Source organism: Salvelinus namaycush, chromosome 15, assembly GCF_016432855.1.
Source record: "Salvelinus namaycush isolate Seneca chromosome 15, SaNama_1.0, whole genome shotgun sequence".
Taxonomy (NCBI): domain Eukaryota; kingdom Metazoa; phylum Chordata; class Actinopteri; order Salmoniformes; family Salmonidae; genus Salvelinus; species Salvelinus namaycush.
The window spans coordinates 3,491,030-3,506,543 of record NC_052321.1 but is presented as its reverse complement, the minus strand read 5'-3'; the positions used below and the strand labels follow the sequence as shown (position 1 = coordinate 3,506,543).

General features: G+C 45.1%; 1 protein-coding gene across 1 annotated transcript in view; it reads left to right on the top strand.

Annotated features, from left to right (window-relative positions):
• Window positions 1-15,015, top strand: part of sos2 (son of sevenless homolog 2 (Drosophila)) — a 103,635-nt gene extending 88,620 nt beyond the window's left edge. The window contains exons 14-23 of the mRNA XM_039009204.1: window positions 2,384-2,606; window positions 4,186-4,305; window positions 4,787-4,949; window positions 6,416-6,533; window positions 6,758-6,930; window positions 8,747-8,863; window positions 9,125-9,380; window positions 11,104-11,145; window positions 11,528-11,631; window positions 13,375-15,015. Of these exons, the coding sequence (XP_038865132.1) occupies window positions 2,384-2,606; window positions 4,186-4,305; window positions 4,787-4,949; window positions 6,416-6,533; window positions 6,758-6,930; window positions 8,747-8,863; window positions 9,125-9,380; window positions 11,104-11,145; window positions 11,528-11,631; window positions 13,375-13,878 (1,820 nt within the window). The 3' untranslated portion in view covers window positions 13,879-15,015. The remainder of the gene's footprint in view (window positions 1-2,383; window positions 2,607-4,185; window positions 4,306-4,786; window positions 4,950-6,415; window positions 6,534-6,757; window positions 6,931-8,746; window positions 8,864-9,124; window positions 9,381-11,103; window positions 11,146-11,527; window positions 11,632-13,374) is intronic.
• Window positions 15,016-15,514: the final 499 nt, after the last annotated feature.

Here is a 15,514-nt window from a genome sequence, read left to right as displayed (position 1 = left end):
TCACGGTATTAACTACAAAAAGGTAAGACGTGTTATTTTAATGCTGGTGCCGCTCTACACACACAAGCTTGTTAGCTAGCTAGCTCGGGTCCAACATTAAGCCAACTCAAGTTCAAAGGACATCCGAAGTTCCTCCATAGAAGCCACTCCTAGGTATAATTCAGATAATACATGTCATAAGATGCCCAGCGCGTCAAGCCCCCTCAACCCTCTCTCTCTCTCTCCCCACCCATAACATTTAAGTTACGTATCGCGCCACAGGCTACACTTGTCTGTCGATCACGCATGTAAACAACTAGCTTGCCTGCTCTATCCGAAACTGATTGGTGAAGTAATGTAATGAGCTGAATGATTCCTATTTATTTTTTGTCACAGGTTAAAAAAAAGGAACAGATAGGAACAATATAAACCGTCAGGTTTTTTTTTTCAGTTCGAAACGGTTCACAACTTTATTTTGCTGGTTGGAACAGTGGAATATAACGGAACAATGTGGGGTTCTGTTCAGAACTAAACGATTAGAAAATAATTTAGATTCCAACCATTGAATAATACAGTACTACCTCAATACTACTACCTCAATACTACTACAGGACTACCTCAATACTACTACCTCAATACTACTACAGGACTACCTCAATACTACTACAGGACTACCTCAATACTACTACCTCAATACTACTACAGGACAACCTCAATACTACTACCTCAATACTACTACCTCAATACTACTACAGGACTACCTCAATACTACTACAGGACTACCTCAATACTACTACCTCAATACTACTACAGGACTACCTCAATACTACTACCGCAATACTACTACCTCAATACTACTACAGGACTACCTCAATACTACTACAGGACTACCTCAATACTACTACAGGACTACCTCAATACTACTACCTCAATACTACTACAGGACAACCTCAATACTACTACCTCAATACTACTACCTCAATACTACTACAGGACAACCTCAATACTACTACAGGACTACCTCAATACTACTACCTCAATACTACTACAGGACTACCTCAATACTACTACCGCAATACTACTACCGCAATACTACTACCTCAATACTACTACAGGACTACCTCAATACTACTACAGGACTACCTCAATACTACTACAGGACTACCTCAATACTACTACCTCAATACTACTACAGGACTACCTCAATACTACCACCGCAATACTACTAATACAATACTACTACCTCAATACTACTACAGGACTACCTCAATACCACTACAGGCCTACCTCAATACTACTACAGGACTACCTCAATACTACTACCTCAATACTACTACAGGACTACCTCAATACTACTACAGGACTACCTCAATACTACTACAGGACTACCTCAATACCACTACAGGCCTACCTCAATATTACTACCTCAATATTACTACCTCAATACTACTACAGGACTATCTCAATACTACTACCTCAATACTACTACAGGACTACCTCAATACTACTACAGGACTACCTCAATACCACTACAGGCCTACCTCAATACTACTACCTCAATACTACTACAGGACTACCTCAATACTACTACCTCAATACTACTACAGGACTACCTCAATACTACTAATACAATACTACTACCTCAATACTACTACAGGACTACCTCAATACTACTACAGGACTACCTCAATACTACTACAGGACTACCTCAATACTACTACCTCAATACTACTACAGGACTACCTCAATACTACTAATACAATACTACTACCTCAATACTACTACAGGACTACCTCAATACTACTAATACAATACTACTACCTCAATACTACTACAGGACTACCTCAATACTACTACAGGACTACCTCAATACCACTACAGGCTTACCTCAATACTACTACCTCAATACTACTACAGGACTACCTCAATACTACTACTGCAATACTACTACAGGACTACCGCAATACTACTACAGGACTACCTCAATACTACTACCTCAATACTACTACAGGACTACCTCAATACTACTACCTCAATACAGTATTTCTTACTACAATACCAAAATGTTCATTCACAGGGACACATTTTTTCAGTGTTCGCTACTTTTATTATTTACTAGTCACTTATGTTATTGTGCAGAAAATGTTAGCAAGTTTAGTTGCTACGTGTAATGAATGCATTGGTGTCCACCAGAACTGTCACAATAAAACATTAAGGTGTTAAAGAGTCTCAAACTTTTTTTTACTTCCAACCTCTGACAGTGATTAGATAGGGGACTGGACAATGGTCATGTTTTACTTTAGTGAAGTTTAATTGAGATGAATGATAAATGATGAATGATAAAAAATGAATGATAAAAAAAAAAAAAATTAAAACAAGTCCTTGTCACATGTCCCTTCCTCAGGCAAGTCTATGAGGAAGTGGGTGGAGTCTATCAACAAGATCATCAAGAGGAAGATGCAGACTCAGTCTAACGGGGTCAGCCACAACATCACCTTCGAGAGCCCGCCGCCGCCCATCGAGTGGCACATCAGCCGTCTGGGCCAGACGGACACCTTTGACCTCATGACCCTTCACCCCATAGAGATCGCCCGCCAGCTCACCCTGTTGGAGTCAGAGCTATACAGGTTAGACTGACACCTGCTGTTACTACGGTGATCAAGTGGACAACTCATTTACTGATCTGACCAAACGTGGTTTAACCTGCCGGGCCAACTGAAGCTCAGCAGACCATGTACTGTCCATAGGACTGTGGAAATATGTTGTTTCGATGTAATATGTTGAACGCAGGGACTGTGGATCGTTAAACAGCCTTTCACAACTTCTCCTCTTAGAGGTGACAAGAGACGTGCTGCGCAGTGTGTTACTGCCGCCATTCTCCCCCCCCCCCAGGGCTGTGAGGCCACCTGAGCTGGTGGAGAGTGTGTTACTGTCTTATTGAAGTGTGTTACTGTCTTATTGAAGTGTGTTACTGCCTTATTGAAGTGTGTTACTGCCTTATTGAAGTGTGTTACTGTCCCCCTTCTCCCCCCCAGGGCTGTGAGGCCACCTGAGCTGGTGGGGAGTGTGTTACTGCCTTATTGAAGTGTGTTACTGTCCCCCTTCTCCCCCCCAGGGTTGTGATGCCATCTGAGCTGGTGGGGAGTGTGTTACTGCCTTATTGAAGTGTGTTACTGTCCCCCTTCTCTCCTCAGGGCTGTGAGGCCACCTGAGCTGGTGGAGAGTGTGTTACTGTCTTATTGAAGTGTGTTACTGCCTTATTGAAGTGTGTTACTGCCTTATTGAAGTGTGTTACTGCCTTATTGAAGTGTGTTACTGTCCCCCTTCTCCCCCCCAGGGCTGTGAGGCCACCTGAGCTGGTGGGGAGTGTGTTACTGCCTTATTGAAGTGTGTTACTGTCCCCCTTCTCCCCCCCAGGGTTGTGATGCCATCTGAGCTGGTGGGGAGTGTGTTACTGCCTTATTGAAGTGTGTTACTGTCCCCCTTCTCTCCTCAGGGCTGTGAGGCCACCTGAGCTGGTGGAGAGTGTGTTACTGTCTTATTGAAGTGTGTTACTGCCTTATTGAAGTGTGTTACTGCCTTATTGAAGTGTGTTACTGCCTTATTGAAGTGTGTTACTGTCCCCCTTCTCTCCTCAGGGCTGTGAGGCCACCTGAGCTGGTGGAGAGTGTGTTACTGTCTTATAGAAGTGTGTTACTGTCTTATTGAAGTGTGTTACTGCCTTATTGAAGTGTGTTACTGCCTTATTGAAGTGTGTTACTGCCTTATTGAAGTGTGTTACTGTCCCCCTTCTCTCCTCAGGGCTGTGAGGCCGTCTGAGCTGGTGGGGAGTGTGTTACTGTCTTATTGAAGTGTGTTACTGCCTTATTGAAGTGTGTTACTGTCATATTGAAGTGTGTTACTGCCTTATTGAAGTGTGTTACTGCCTTATTGAAGTGTGTTACTGTCCCCCTTCTCTCCTCAGGGCTGTGAGGCCATCTGAGCTGGTGGGGAGTGTGTTACTGTCTTATTGAAGTGTGTTACTGCCTTATTGAAGTGTGTTACTGTCTTATTGAAGTGTGTTACTGCCTTATTGAAGTGTGTTACTGTCCCCCTTCTCTCCTCAGGGCTGTGAGGCCATCTGAGCTGGTGGGGAGTGTGTTACTGCCTTATTGAAGTGTGTTACTGTCATATTGAAGTGTGTTACTGTCCCTCTTCTCTCCTCAGGGCTGTGAGGCCATCTGAGCTGGTGGGGAGTGTCTGGACCAAAGAGGACAAGGAGAATAACTCTCCCAACCTGCTGAGGATGATCCGCCACACCACCAACCTCACACTGTGGTTTGAGAAGTGAGTAGTGGTGGTAGTAGTAGGTGGAATACTGTTCAGTAGGTGGAATATGTAATGAAACCGAGTCAAACATGAACTTGTCCGATAAGAAATATTTTCCTACTGTGTGCCCTACTGAACATCTCCCTGCTGTGAAATCAGTCAGTAACTCTAATACTGATATCCTCTCTGTCTCTCTCTCTCTGTCTCGCTCTCTCTCTCTGTCTCGCTCTCTCTCTCTGTCTCGCTCTCTCTCTCGCTCTCTCTCTCTGTCTCGCTCTCTGTCTCGCTCTCTGTCTCGCTCTGTCTCGCTCTCTGTCTCGCTCTCTGTCTCGCTCTCTGTCTCGCTCTCTGTCTCGCTCTCTGTCTCGCTCTCTGTCTCGCTCTCTGTCTCGCTCTCTCGCTCTCTCGGTCTCTCGGTCTCTGTCTCTGTCTCTCTCTGTCTCTGTCTCTGTCTCTGTCTCTGTCTCTCTCGCTCTCTGTCTCTGTCTCTCTCTGTCAGGTGTATTGTGGAAGCAGAGAACCTGGATGAGAGGGTAGCAGTGTTCACACGGGTCATTGAGATCCTCCAGGTGTTTCAGGAGCTCAACAATTTCAACGGTGTTCTGGAGGTGGTCTCTGCCATCAACTCTGTCCCCGTCTACCGGCTCGATCACACCTTTGAGGTGAACACACACACACATACCTTCGCTATGGAACGCCGTTTGGGTCTTTGCGTGTCAAAAAAAACGATACACGTCAAATAACACTATTTGACAAGTCAAATAACACTATTTGACGAGTCAAATAAGCTTTTAATGTCAAAAAACACTATTCTATTTTAGAATGTTGTGTGTGCTGAATTTGTACGTGCAAGTCAAGCTCCACCACGACCATCAGTAGCACTGTCAAAACTGTACAAAAAATAAAAGTCTGCAAACAAGCACACACCGCCCACGAACGATGTGTTTAACAATACCGCGTTGGTAATAAGGCATTATTTGTTTGACCGAATGGGAAAACGTCTGTGTGAGCATTTGAAATAAGATCACGATTAAACGAGCAGGATTAAAAATGTTTGCAAATATATTTGATACAGATGTTATTAGCAACTTCTGCGGTAGCTAGCTAGCTAGCTTTAGCTTGGTAGCTAGCTATCTTTAGCTTGGTAGCTAGCTAGCTTTAGCTTGGTAGCTAGCTAGCTTTAGCTTGGTACCTAGCTAGCACCAATACAACCAGCCTGAAAACAATGACCAGTAGAAACTGCAGTAATTTTCATTATTCTTAGCAATGATTTAGGAATCCATGTGAGTAAGTATTAGCTAGGTAGCCACTATTGTTGAACTTCAGTTCATGAAAATAACTAGCTAGCTAGCCACTTAACTTCCCCTGGCTAGTGAGGCTTGACCAGACCGGGTTATGTGTTGTGAAGCTAGCCACAAAATGGATTAGCCACAATAGTGGAATTTGCGGTTGGCCTTCAAAATAAAAGTCTCTATTTTGAAAGGGACGCAGAAGGTTACAATTGGTGGAATCATGCCATAGATTTGATGATGTTAAACAAGGTTGGAGTGTTGTAATGTGGAGCAATGAAATGGGGTATCATTTTACTCTGTGACACTCATAGAACACAACTGTGAAGAGTTGATGCAAATATACCCAATTGTCATACTTGAGTAAAAGTAAAGATACCTTTTAATAGTCTAAAAGTATTTGGTTTTAAATATATTTAAGTATCAAAAATAAATGTATTTGCTAAAATGTATGACAAGTAGGCATTGCGAGTGGCGCAGCGGTCTAAGGCGCTTGCAACGCCAAGGGCCATGGGTTAAATTCCTGCTGGGGGACTTCAAATGTGTGCCAGCTTGACTGTTAGTCGCTTTGGATAAAAGCATCTGCTAAATGGTATATATTATTATTATTATTATATTACTTGTTGCGCACTAAGACCAGAGATTTTACTGAGCAGCAAGGTCCAGTATGTAGCTTTGTGGGCGACCTGACGAAATTCACATAGAAATCATTTTATAGATCTGTCATTCGCATTGAAAACAAGTCTGATAAGTGGCAGATCTGTTCTATATGCGCTATTTCTATGCTTTTACTGAGCAGCACGTTAATGAGAGATGTCCATATTGTTATTTTCTTTCAGGCGGTCCCCGAAAGGAAAAAGCGGATCCTAGAGGAAGCAGTGGAACTGAGCCAGGACCATTTCAAGAAGTACCTGGCCAAGCTCAAGTCCATTAACCCGCCTTGTGTGCCTTTCTTTGGTAAGACCTTCCGGACAGAAAACAAACGTACAGAACTATCTACATTGACTTGTGACACATCGATTCAGTATATATGTGGCCTATGCGGAGAGGGAAGCCCTCAACCCTGTTGGTGCTAGCACAATGCTCCCAACCCACTGAGCCATTGGACGTATTAGGTTGACTGAGTGATGTATTTAGCTAGGACTACTTCTATACCATGTCGCTCTCCTCCCTGTCCACAGGTATCTACTTGACCAACATCCTGAAGACAGAGGAAGGGAACCCCGACTTCCTGAAGAGACACGGCAAAGAGCTGATCAACTTCAGTAAGAGGAGGAAAGTAGCAGAAATCACAGGAGAGATACAGCAGTACCAGAACCAGCCTTACTGTCTCAAGGTCCAGCAGGACATCAAGGTAGGCCAACCAGAACCAGCCTTACTGTCTCAAGGTCCAGCAGGATCTCAAGGTCCAGCAGGACATCAAGGTAGGCCAATCAAAACCAGCCTTACTGTCTCAAGGTCCAGCAGGACATCAAGGTAGGCCAATCAAACCAGCCTTACTGTCTCAAGGTCCAGCAGGACACCAAGGTAGGCCAACCAGAATCAGCTTTACTGTCTCAAGGTCCAGCAGGACATCAAGGTAGGCCAACCAGAACCAGCCTTACTGTCTCAAGGTCCAGCAGGACATCAAGGTAGGCCAATCAGCCAGCCTTACTGTCTCAAGGTCCAGCAGGACACCAAGGTAGGCCAATCAGCCAGCCTTACTGTCTCAAGGTGCAGCAGGACACCAAGGTAGGACAACCAGAACCAGCCTTACTGTCTCAAGGTCCAGCAGGACATCAAGGTAGGCCAATCAGCCAGCCTTACTGTCTCAAGGTCCAGCTGGACATCAAGGTAGGCCAATCAAAACCAGCCTTACTGTCTCAAGGTCCAGCAGGACATCAAGGTCCAGCAGGACATCAAGGTAGGCCAACCAGAACCAGCCTTACTGTCTCAAGGTCCAGCAGGATCTCAAGGTCCAGCAGGATCTCAAGGTCCAGCAGGACATCAAGGTAGGCCAATCAGCCAGCCTTACTGTCTCAAGGTCCAGCAGGACATCAAGGTAGGCCAACCAGAACCAGCCTTACTGTCTCAAGGTCCAGCAGGACATCAAGGTAGGACAACCAGAACCAGCCTTACTGTCTCAAGGTGCAGCAGGACACCAAGGTAGGACAACCAGAACCAGCCTTACTGTCTCAAGGTCCAGCAGGACATCAAGGTAGGCCAATCAAAACCAGCCTTACTGTCTCAAGGTCCAGCTGGACATCAAGGTAGGCCAATCAAAACCAGCCTTACTGTCTCAAGGTCCAGCTGGACATCAAGGTAGGCCAATCAAAACCAGCCTTACTGTCTCAAGGTCCAGCAGGACATCAAAGTAGGCCAACCAGAACCAGCCTTACTGTCTCAAGGTCCAGCAGGACATCAAGGTAGGCCAATCAGCCAGCCTTACTGTCTCAAGGTCCAGCAGGATCTCAAGGTCCAGCAGGACATCAAGGTAGGCCAACCAGAACCAGCCTTACTGTCTCAAGGTCCAGCAGGACATCAAGGTAGGCCAACCAGAATCAGCCTTACTGTCTCAAGGTGCAGCAGGACACCAATGTAGGACAACCAGAACCAGCCTTACTGTCTCAAGGTCCAGCAGGACACCAAGGTAGGCCAACCAGAACCAGCCTTACTGTCTCAAGGTCCAGCAGGACACCAAGGTAGGCCAACCAGAATCAGCCTTACTGTCTCAAGGTGCAGCAGGACACCAATGTAGGACAACCAGAACCAGCCTTACTGTCTCAAGGTCCAGCTGGACATCAAGGTAGGCCAACCAGAACCAGCCTTACTGTCTCAAGGTCCAGCAGGACATCAAGGTCCAGCAGGACATCAAGGTAGGCCAACCAGAACCAGCCTTACTGTCTCAAGGTCCAGCTGGACATCAAGGTAGGCCAACCAGAACCAGCCTTACTGTCTCAAGGTCCAGCAGGACACCAAGGTGGGGCAATCAGTCTGTCTGTCGGTTGGAGACAGACCGTCAGTGTATTCATAAACCCCTATTTACTTTCCATCTCCATCTCTCTTCCCCTCCTATCCCTCTTCCTCTCCCTCTCCTGCACCAGAATGACATTGTTCTCCTTGCCATTATCCACTCTAAGGAGTATTATTCATCTGATGGCCTTCGTTGTGTCTTGTGTTTTTTGTCCCAGAGGTTTTTTGAGAACCTGAACCCGATGGGCAGTCTGGGTGAGAAGGAGTTCTCGGACTATCTGTTCAACAAGTCTCAGGAGATTGAGCCTCGCAACTGCAAGCAGCCGCCACGATTCGTAAGATTGATTTATATGTATCGTCCCTCAGGGTGATCAGTTCTATATCACAAACAAAATTGAGCAGGAAGATGAAAAGCAATGAGAAATCTTTTTAAATTGGAATTTCAGATTACTTCCTGAATTGACATGGAATCAAACCCTCACCCTAAACTCCAGTTCCTGTGCAGAAAATACTTTTTTGTGAATTCATCTGTCTTTTAACAAAGTGTTTAACAGTTACCAGGTCCTCAAACCCTCCTCTTTTACCCTCTCCTCCAGCCCAGGAAGACCTTGTACCCTCTGAAGTCCCCGGGGATCCGGCCGGTGCGTACCTCTACGTCAGGGACCCTGAAGGGCCACCCCGTACCCCTGGAGAGAGAGCCCCCCCACAAGATCACCTTCAGGAGCATCGCTGAGACGGAGCCTGAGACCTCTTCCACAGCCCCCACCTCACCCAACACCCCCACCCCCCCGCAGTCTGCCACCTCAGACCTCATCTCTGTCTTCATGGAGCAAGACCTCTGCAACTCCTACGGTGAGGATGGGGCACATAGAGACACACACAGACACACAGACACACACACACACCAATGTTCAAGTGCACATAGAGACACACACATAGTTGTACATAAATACACACAGGCACACACATGCACACACTTATCGCTGGTGAAACACTGTGAACAGTATATCTGGTGATAAACACTGTGAACAGTATATCTGGTGATAAACACTGTGAACAGTATATCTGGTGATAAACACTGTGAACAGTATATCTGGTGATAAACACTGTGAACAGTATATCTGGTGATAAACACTGTGAACAGTATATCTGGTGATAAACACTGTGAACAGTATATCTGGGGATAAACACTGTGAACAGTATATCTGGTGATAAACACTGTGAACAGTATATCTGGAGATAAACACTGTGAACAGTATATCTGGAGATAAACACTGTGAACAGTATATCTGGAGATAAACACTGTGAACAGTATATCTGGTGATAAACACTGTGAACAGTATATCTGGAGATAAACACTGTGAACAGTATATCTGGTGATAAACACTGTGAACAGTATATCTGGTGATAAACACTGTGAACAGTATATCTGGTGATAAACACTGTGAACAGTATATCTGGTGATAAACACTGTGAACAGTATATCTGGGGATAAACACTGTGAACAGTATATCTGGGGATAAACACTGTGAACAGTATATCTGGTGATAAACACTGTGAACAGTATATCTGGGGATAAACACTGTGAACAGTATATCTGGGGATAAACACTGTGAACAGTATATCTGGTGATAAACACTGTGAACAGTATATCTGGTGATAAACACTGTGAACAGTATATCTGGAGATAAACACTGTGAACAGTATATCTGGGGATAAACACTGTGAACAGTATATCTGGTGATAAACACTGTGAACAGTATATCTGGAGATAAACACTGTGAACAGTATATCTGGTGATAAACACAGTGAACAGTATATCTGGGGATAAACACTGTGAACAGTATATCTGGGGATAAACACTGTGAACAGTATATCTGGTGATAAACACTGTGAACAGTATATCTGGTGATAAACACTGTGAACAGTATATCTGGTGATAAACACTGTGAACAGTATATCTGGGGATAAACACTGTGAACAGTATATCTGGGGATAAACACTGTGAACAGTATATCTGGTGATAAACACTGTGAACAGTATATCTGGGGATAAACACTGTGAACAGTATATCTGGAGATAAACACTGTGAACAGTATATCTGGTGATAAACACTGTGAACAGTATATCTGGTGATAAACACTGTGAACAGTATATCTGGTGATAAACACTGTGAACAGTATATCTGGTGATAAACACTGTGAACAGTATATCTGGTGATAAACACTGTGAACAGTATATCTGGTGATAAACACTGTGAACAGTATATCTGGTGATAAACACTGTGAACAGTATATCTGGTGATAAACACTGTGAACAGTATATCTGGAGATAAACACTGTGAACAGTATATCTGGAGATAAACACTGTGAACAGTATATCTGGTGATAAACACTGTGAACAGTATATCTGGTGATAAACACTGTGAACAGTATATCTGGTGATAAACACTGTGAACAGTATATCTGGTGATAAACACTGTGAACAGTATATCTGGTGATAAACACTGTGAACAGTATATCTGGTGATAAACACTGTGAACATATGTATTTCAACATCTGTCTTCATTTTACAGGTGGAAACTCCATATTCGCTAATGTTCTCCTCCCACCCTCAAGTGAGTGTTCCTGATGTTCTGTATGATGTGGTGTCTGGTCTGTCCTGTCCCGTCTGTCTGGTGTTAGGAAACAGAGCTCCTTAGCTTGATGAACGAGATCCTCGGCCCTCCCATGGAGGATGCTGGTAGACTGGGCTTTGTGTGTATATATGTGCCTGTGTCTCATTGACAAGTAGCCTGGTCCCAGATCTGTTTGTGCTGTCTTGCCCACTCCTATGGTCATTCCCCCTGCTGTGTCGAGTCCCCCCCCCTGCTGTGTCGAGTCCCCCCCCTGCTGTGTCGAGAGCTTTATAAATACATTTGATTGATTGAACTCTTGTACCCTGCTATGTATAAATACATTTGATTGATTGATTGAACTCTTGTACCCTGCTATGTGTAGAGGTCCAGTCAGTATCCTGTGGAAGCCTTCACCAGCTAGGAGAGAACTTACTCAAACCTCCTCCACTTCCCCCGCGTAGGAAGGATGCTTTCTCTGAGGCCAAGGTAACACACACACACACACACACACACCACGGTTTCTGTTCGGAAAATATGGCACGGGACATTTGAACGGCAGAATTTTAATTTACCAGACATTTGAGAAATGTTCCCGGACCCGTATGCATTGGGTGCATAACCCTGATCAGGGAGTTCTCCCACAGTGCTCAGAATGACAGAAATCACATCTAGATTATGGTCATTTATCTTAACAGAACATGGAACTCGGATGCAGCCGACGTGCGTCATTCTAACCGAATTCCCATGAGTCATTTCAAAGTGGTAGAATGGATGGGTGGCGCGTGTCCATAAGGCTTGGAGAAGATTTTCCCTAAAGTACATTTTTAATGACATTTCCAAAATGATTTAGCCTAATTGGCTTACTCTTGTCTGTACAGAAATAAGTAAAATCATTCAAAATAGGCTACTATACCAGAAAGCATGATTTGGCCACCCAAAAAAAAAAAAGCTGGAATCGAACCAGGGTCTGTAGTGACGCCTCTAGCACTGAGATGCAGTGCCTTAGACCGCTGCACCACTCGGAAACCCAAGAAGGGCCCGCAATTTGGGCAGCGGGTGCAGAAAATTGACCAAATAGATGGTAGGCCAACCATTGGTTAAGTTGCGACTGTCAATGAAAAGCAGAGAGACCCAGCCAGGCATATCGCAATATTTAAAAAATACAATTGTGTAAAAAAACAGTTTGGGAAAACAAATAGCTATTGCTGTAAAGAGAAGACAATGAAAAGTCTCCAATCTGTCTTTTTACTTTTTACTTAATTGGGTTGAAAGTGTTATTGGCGCCAGCGTAGAACATCGGCCATCTCCCCCGGGGGAATGTGCATAGTCACTGTCTTTATCACTGGGTCAGTGACACTTGGTTTTAAAACAATCATTTCCTCCTCCAGGTTAGATGGACGTCATATTCTATGAATGTCTTCACCTTCTCGTAGGCCTTTTTATATGGCACAGTCGTTTTTTATTGATCTGTTTGTCAGTGTCAGCAGTGTAGGCTACCTTGTCATTTGGGCGGCAGCGTAGCCTAGTGGTTAGAGCGTTGTACTAGTAACCGAAAATGAGAGAAAAGTCATATGGAAGTCTTTATAAAATAATTTCCTGCACGTTTGGTAATTTTTTTTTGCATAGGCTATTTTATTTATAAGCAAGGTAAGACATCCCCTTATAATATGTAGTAAAATGTTCAGGTTTCAAACAATTAAGCATATGTTTTAAAAATGCCTACTGTCACCAGCTCATTGCGAAGTGGTGTGTGATTCGCTGAAGCCAGCCTAGCTGCCTTGAATGGCGAATGGGAAGTGCGCTTCAATTTACCAGTTGAGAAATACAAACAGTAACTCATTATTTCGCAATGGGATAAAAAAGAAAATCCCTCTGACAATTTATTTATCGGCTTTTATAATTTTTTTTGGGGGGGGGGGGGGGGCTAAAAGCCGGCTATTACCAGCTAGAGGAAACCCTGACACTCACGTGCATACAATGTCCTCCTTAGTGCTTGTTGCATTTCAAGTTTGTGTGTTCTTGTGAAATAGGATGCTCTTGGTAACACACACGGTGTACAGTACGCCCGTTTATTGTTGTGAAATATTGGTGTTGAATTCTTTTTGAAATATGTTTCTCTGAGTTTTTCGTCTGACTGCTTATCAACAATGACAGTTTGAACCCTGTTTTGTGTTTTAATTCAGGAATATGTTTCTTTGTGTATCTAACTGTGACCACTGTGTGTTCTAGTTGAGTTCCAGGTCTGACAGTCCTCCAGCCATCCCCCCCAGACTGCCCCCTCCTCTCCCCAGGATCCAGCCCCGCGCCCCGGTCTACAATGGCCCCAGCGACGGCCCCCTCTCCAGCCCCCCACCACCACCTCCCCGGGACCCCCAGCCAGACACCCCTCCACCCATCCCCCAGAGACCCCCAGAGATATTCATCAACTACCCCCTGAACCTTCAACCCTCCCCTGTCGGACGCTTTCACTGGGACTTTGGCAGCTCCCCGTCGTCCCCCGGCACGCCCCCGGGCACCCCCTCTCCCCGCGTCCCCCGACGGAGCTGCCTGCTCAGCGCCAGCCAGAACAGTCTCTGCCCGCTCCCCCTGCCCATCATGGCCCCACCTGTTCCTCCCCGCCACAACTCCTCCTCCCAGCTCCCCAAACTTCCCCCAAAGACCTACAAGAGGGAGCTGTTGCCACCCCCTTTACAGAGCCTCTCATTGGTGGAGAACACGGACACTAGCCAATGAGGAGCCTTCTGCTTCTTTTGTTGTTATTATTGTTTTTGTTGTCAACATGGAAGCCTTTGAGTTGCTCCACACAATACAAACTACAAACAAACTATGTCCTACATTAAACTATGAACTAATGACCTGCATCAGACTATGAACTATGACCTGATGACCTGGAGCGGATAAAAAAAAAAAAAACGAATCATGATTTTTAAAGCTACTGATCGTAAAGAAGACTTAGTTTCCAACCACACTCCAAACCCGGCCCAACTCATCTCCTGCCAACGCCTCTCAGGAATCAGTAGCTCCGCCTTCATGCCAATAGAAAATTACACCACAGTGTGCCAGCCAATGAACAAGTAGCCTCAAGACACTGATTCAAACTCCTCCTCTGTGTGTGTGTGTGTGTGTGTGTGTGTGTGTGTGTGTGTGTGTGTGTGTGTGTGTGTGTGTGTGTGTGTGTGTGTGTGTGTGTGTGTGTGTGTGTGTGTGTGTGTGTGTGTGTGTCACATACCTGTACACAGCACAGCACATGTCATTGTGTTTCTTTCTTGGTACAGACATCCCACTCTGTGCTAGAGTGGACAGGATAGCAAGATATGCTCTGGCAGTCGCCCTCCTCCTACCCTGACAGGTATTTTTATGTTCCCCCCCCCCCGGGCTCTCCAGCCTGTCCTGGTCCAGTGTGGTAACCCCATACTCTGTGTTTGTGGTTCCATTGGCACAATGTAGTGCTAGGAACAGCATTCACTCACTCCACCCAGGAGTCAGTCCTGTCCTGTCCTGTGGCTCGCAGACTTGACAGACTGACAGTCACTGGACCTATTCGGACCTCGCTGCTCTTTTAATGATCAAACTTATCAATTTCCGCGGTTCTGTCTGGAGCAAGCATGAGCAGAGTGTTTTGAGAATCCTCTGAGGCCTCTCAACTCTTCCCATTGTGTTCTGTTGTTCTCTACTAAACTCTAACTTAGTAGCCAAAGTTTGTATTTGATGCAGAGGGATAACTAAGGGATACATTGTGTTTTTTTTGAGGAATGATAAGACAAACTAAAAATAAGATGCAAATTATATTTCATTCATTCAGAACTGACTGAAAGCGATTTGCTACGGTGTGCGACTAATGAATAAACCCCCCCCCCCTCCCTGGTCGTAGCTACACCCTCTACTTCAGATGTTAGCCTTTAATCCCACAGCACTGACCGCTAACCTATAACCTGAGGCAGGGAGCCATTCAGAATGAGGGAGAGAGACAGACGGATGGGCAGATGGGAGGACAGATTGACGGAGAGTGTAGGGTAGGATCCACTTGCACATTTAGTTGGGGCAGGGCAGCGGTGACGTCTTGTTGTCTACCCTCATCAGTCATGTGATGGAGAAGTCTGTCTGTGTCTGGACTATAGAAAACGATAGAGGCCTCTAGTGGCCAAAAGGCTATATTAGCATGGGCAGCGCCATTGAGGGCTTCCACCGTGCTTCCGCCATTTTAAAGTAGTCAAGGTAGTCAACTGGGTGGGGATTCCTGTGAGTTGTAGCCTCAATGGCGCTGCCCATGCTGTCACAGACGCTATAATGGCACTAATATAAATATGAGTTCTCTATCTATCTCTATGGAGCTGCCCATGCTGTCACAGACGCTATAATGGCACTAATA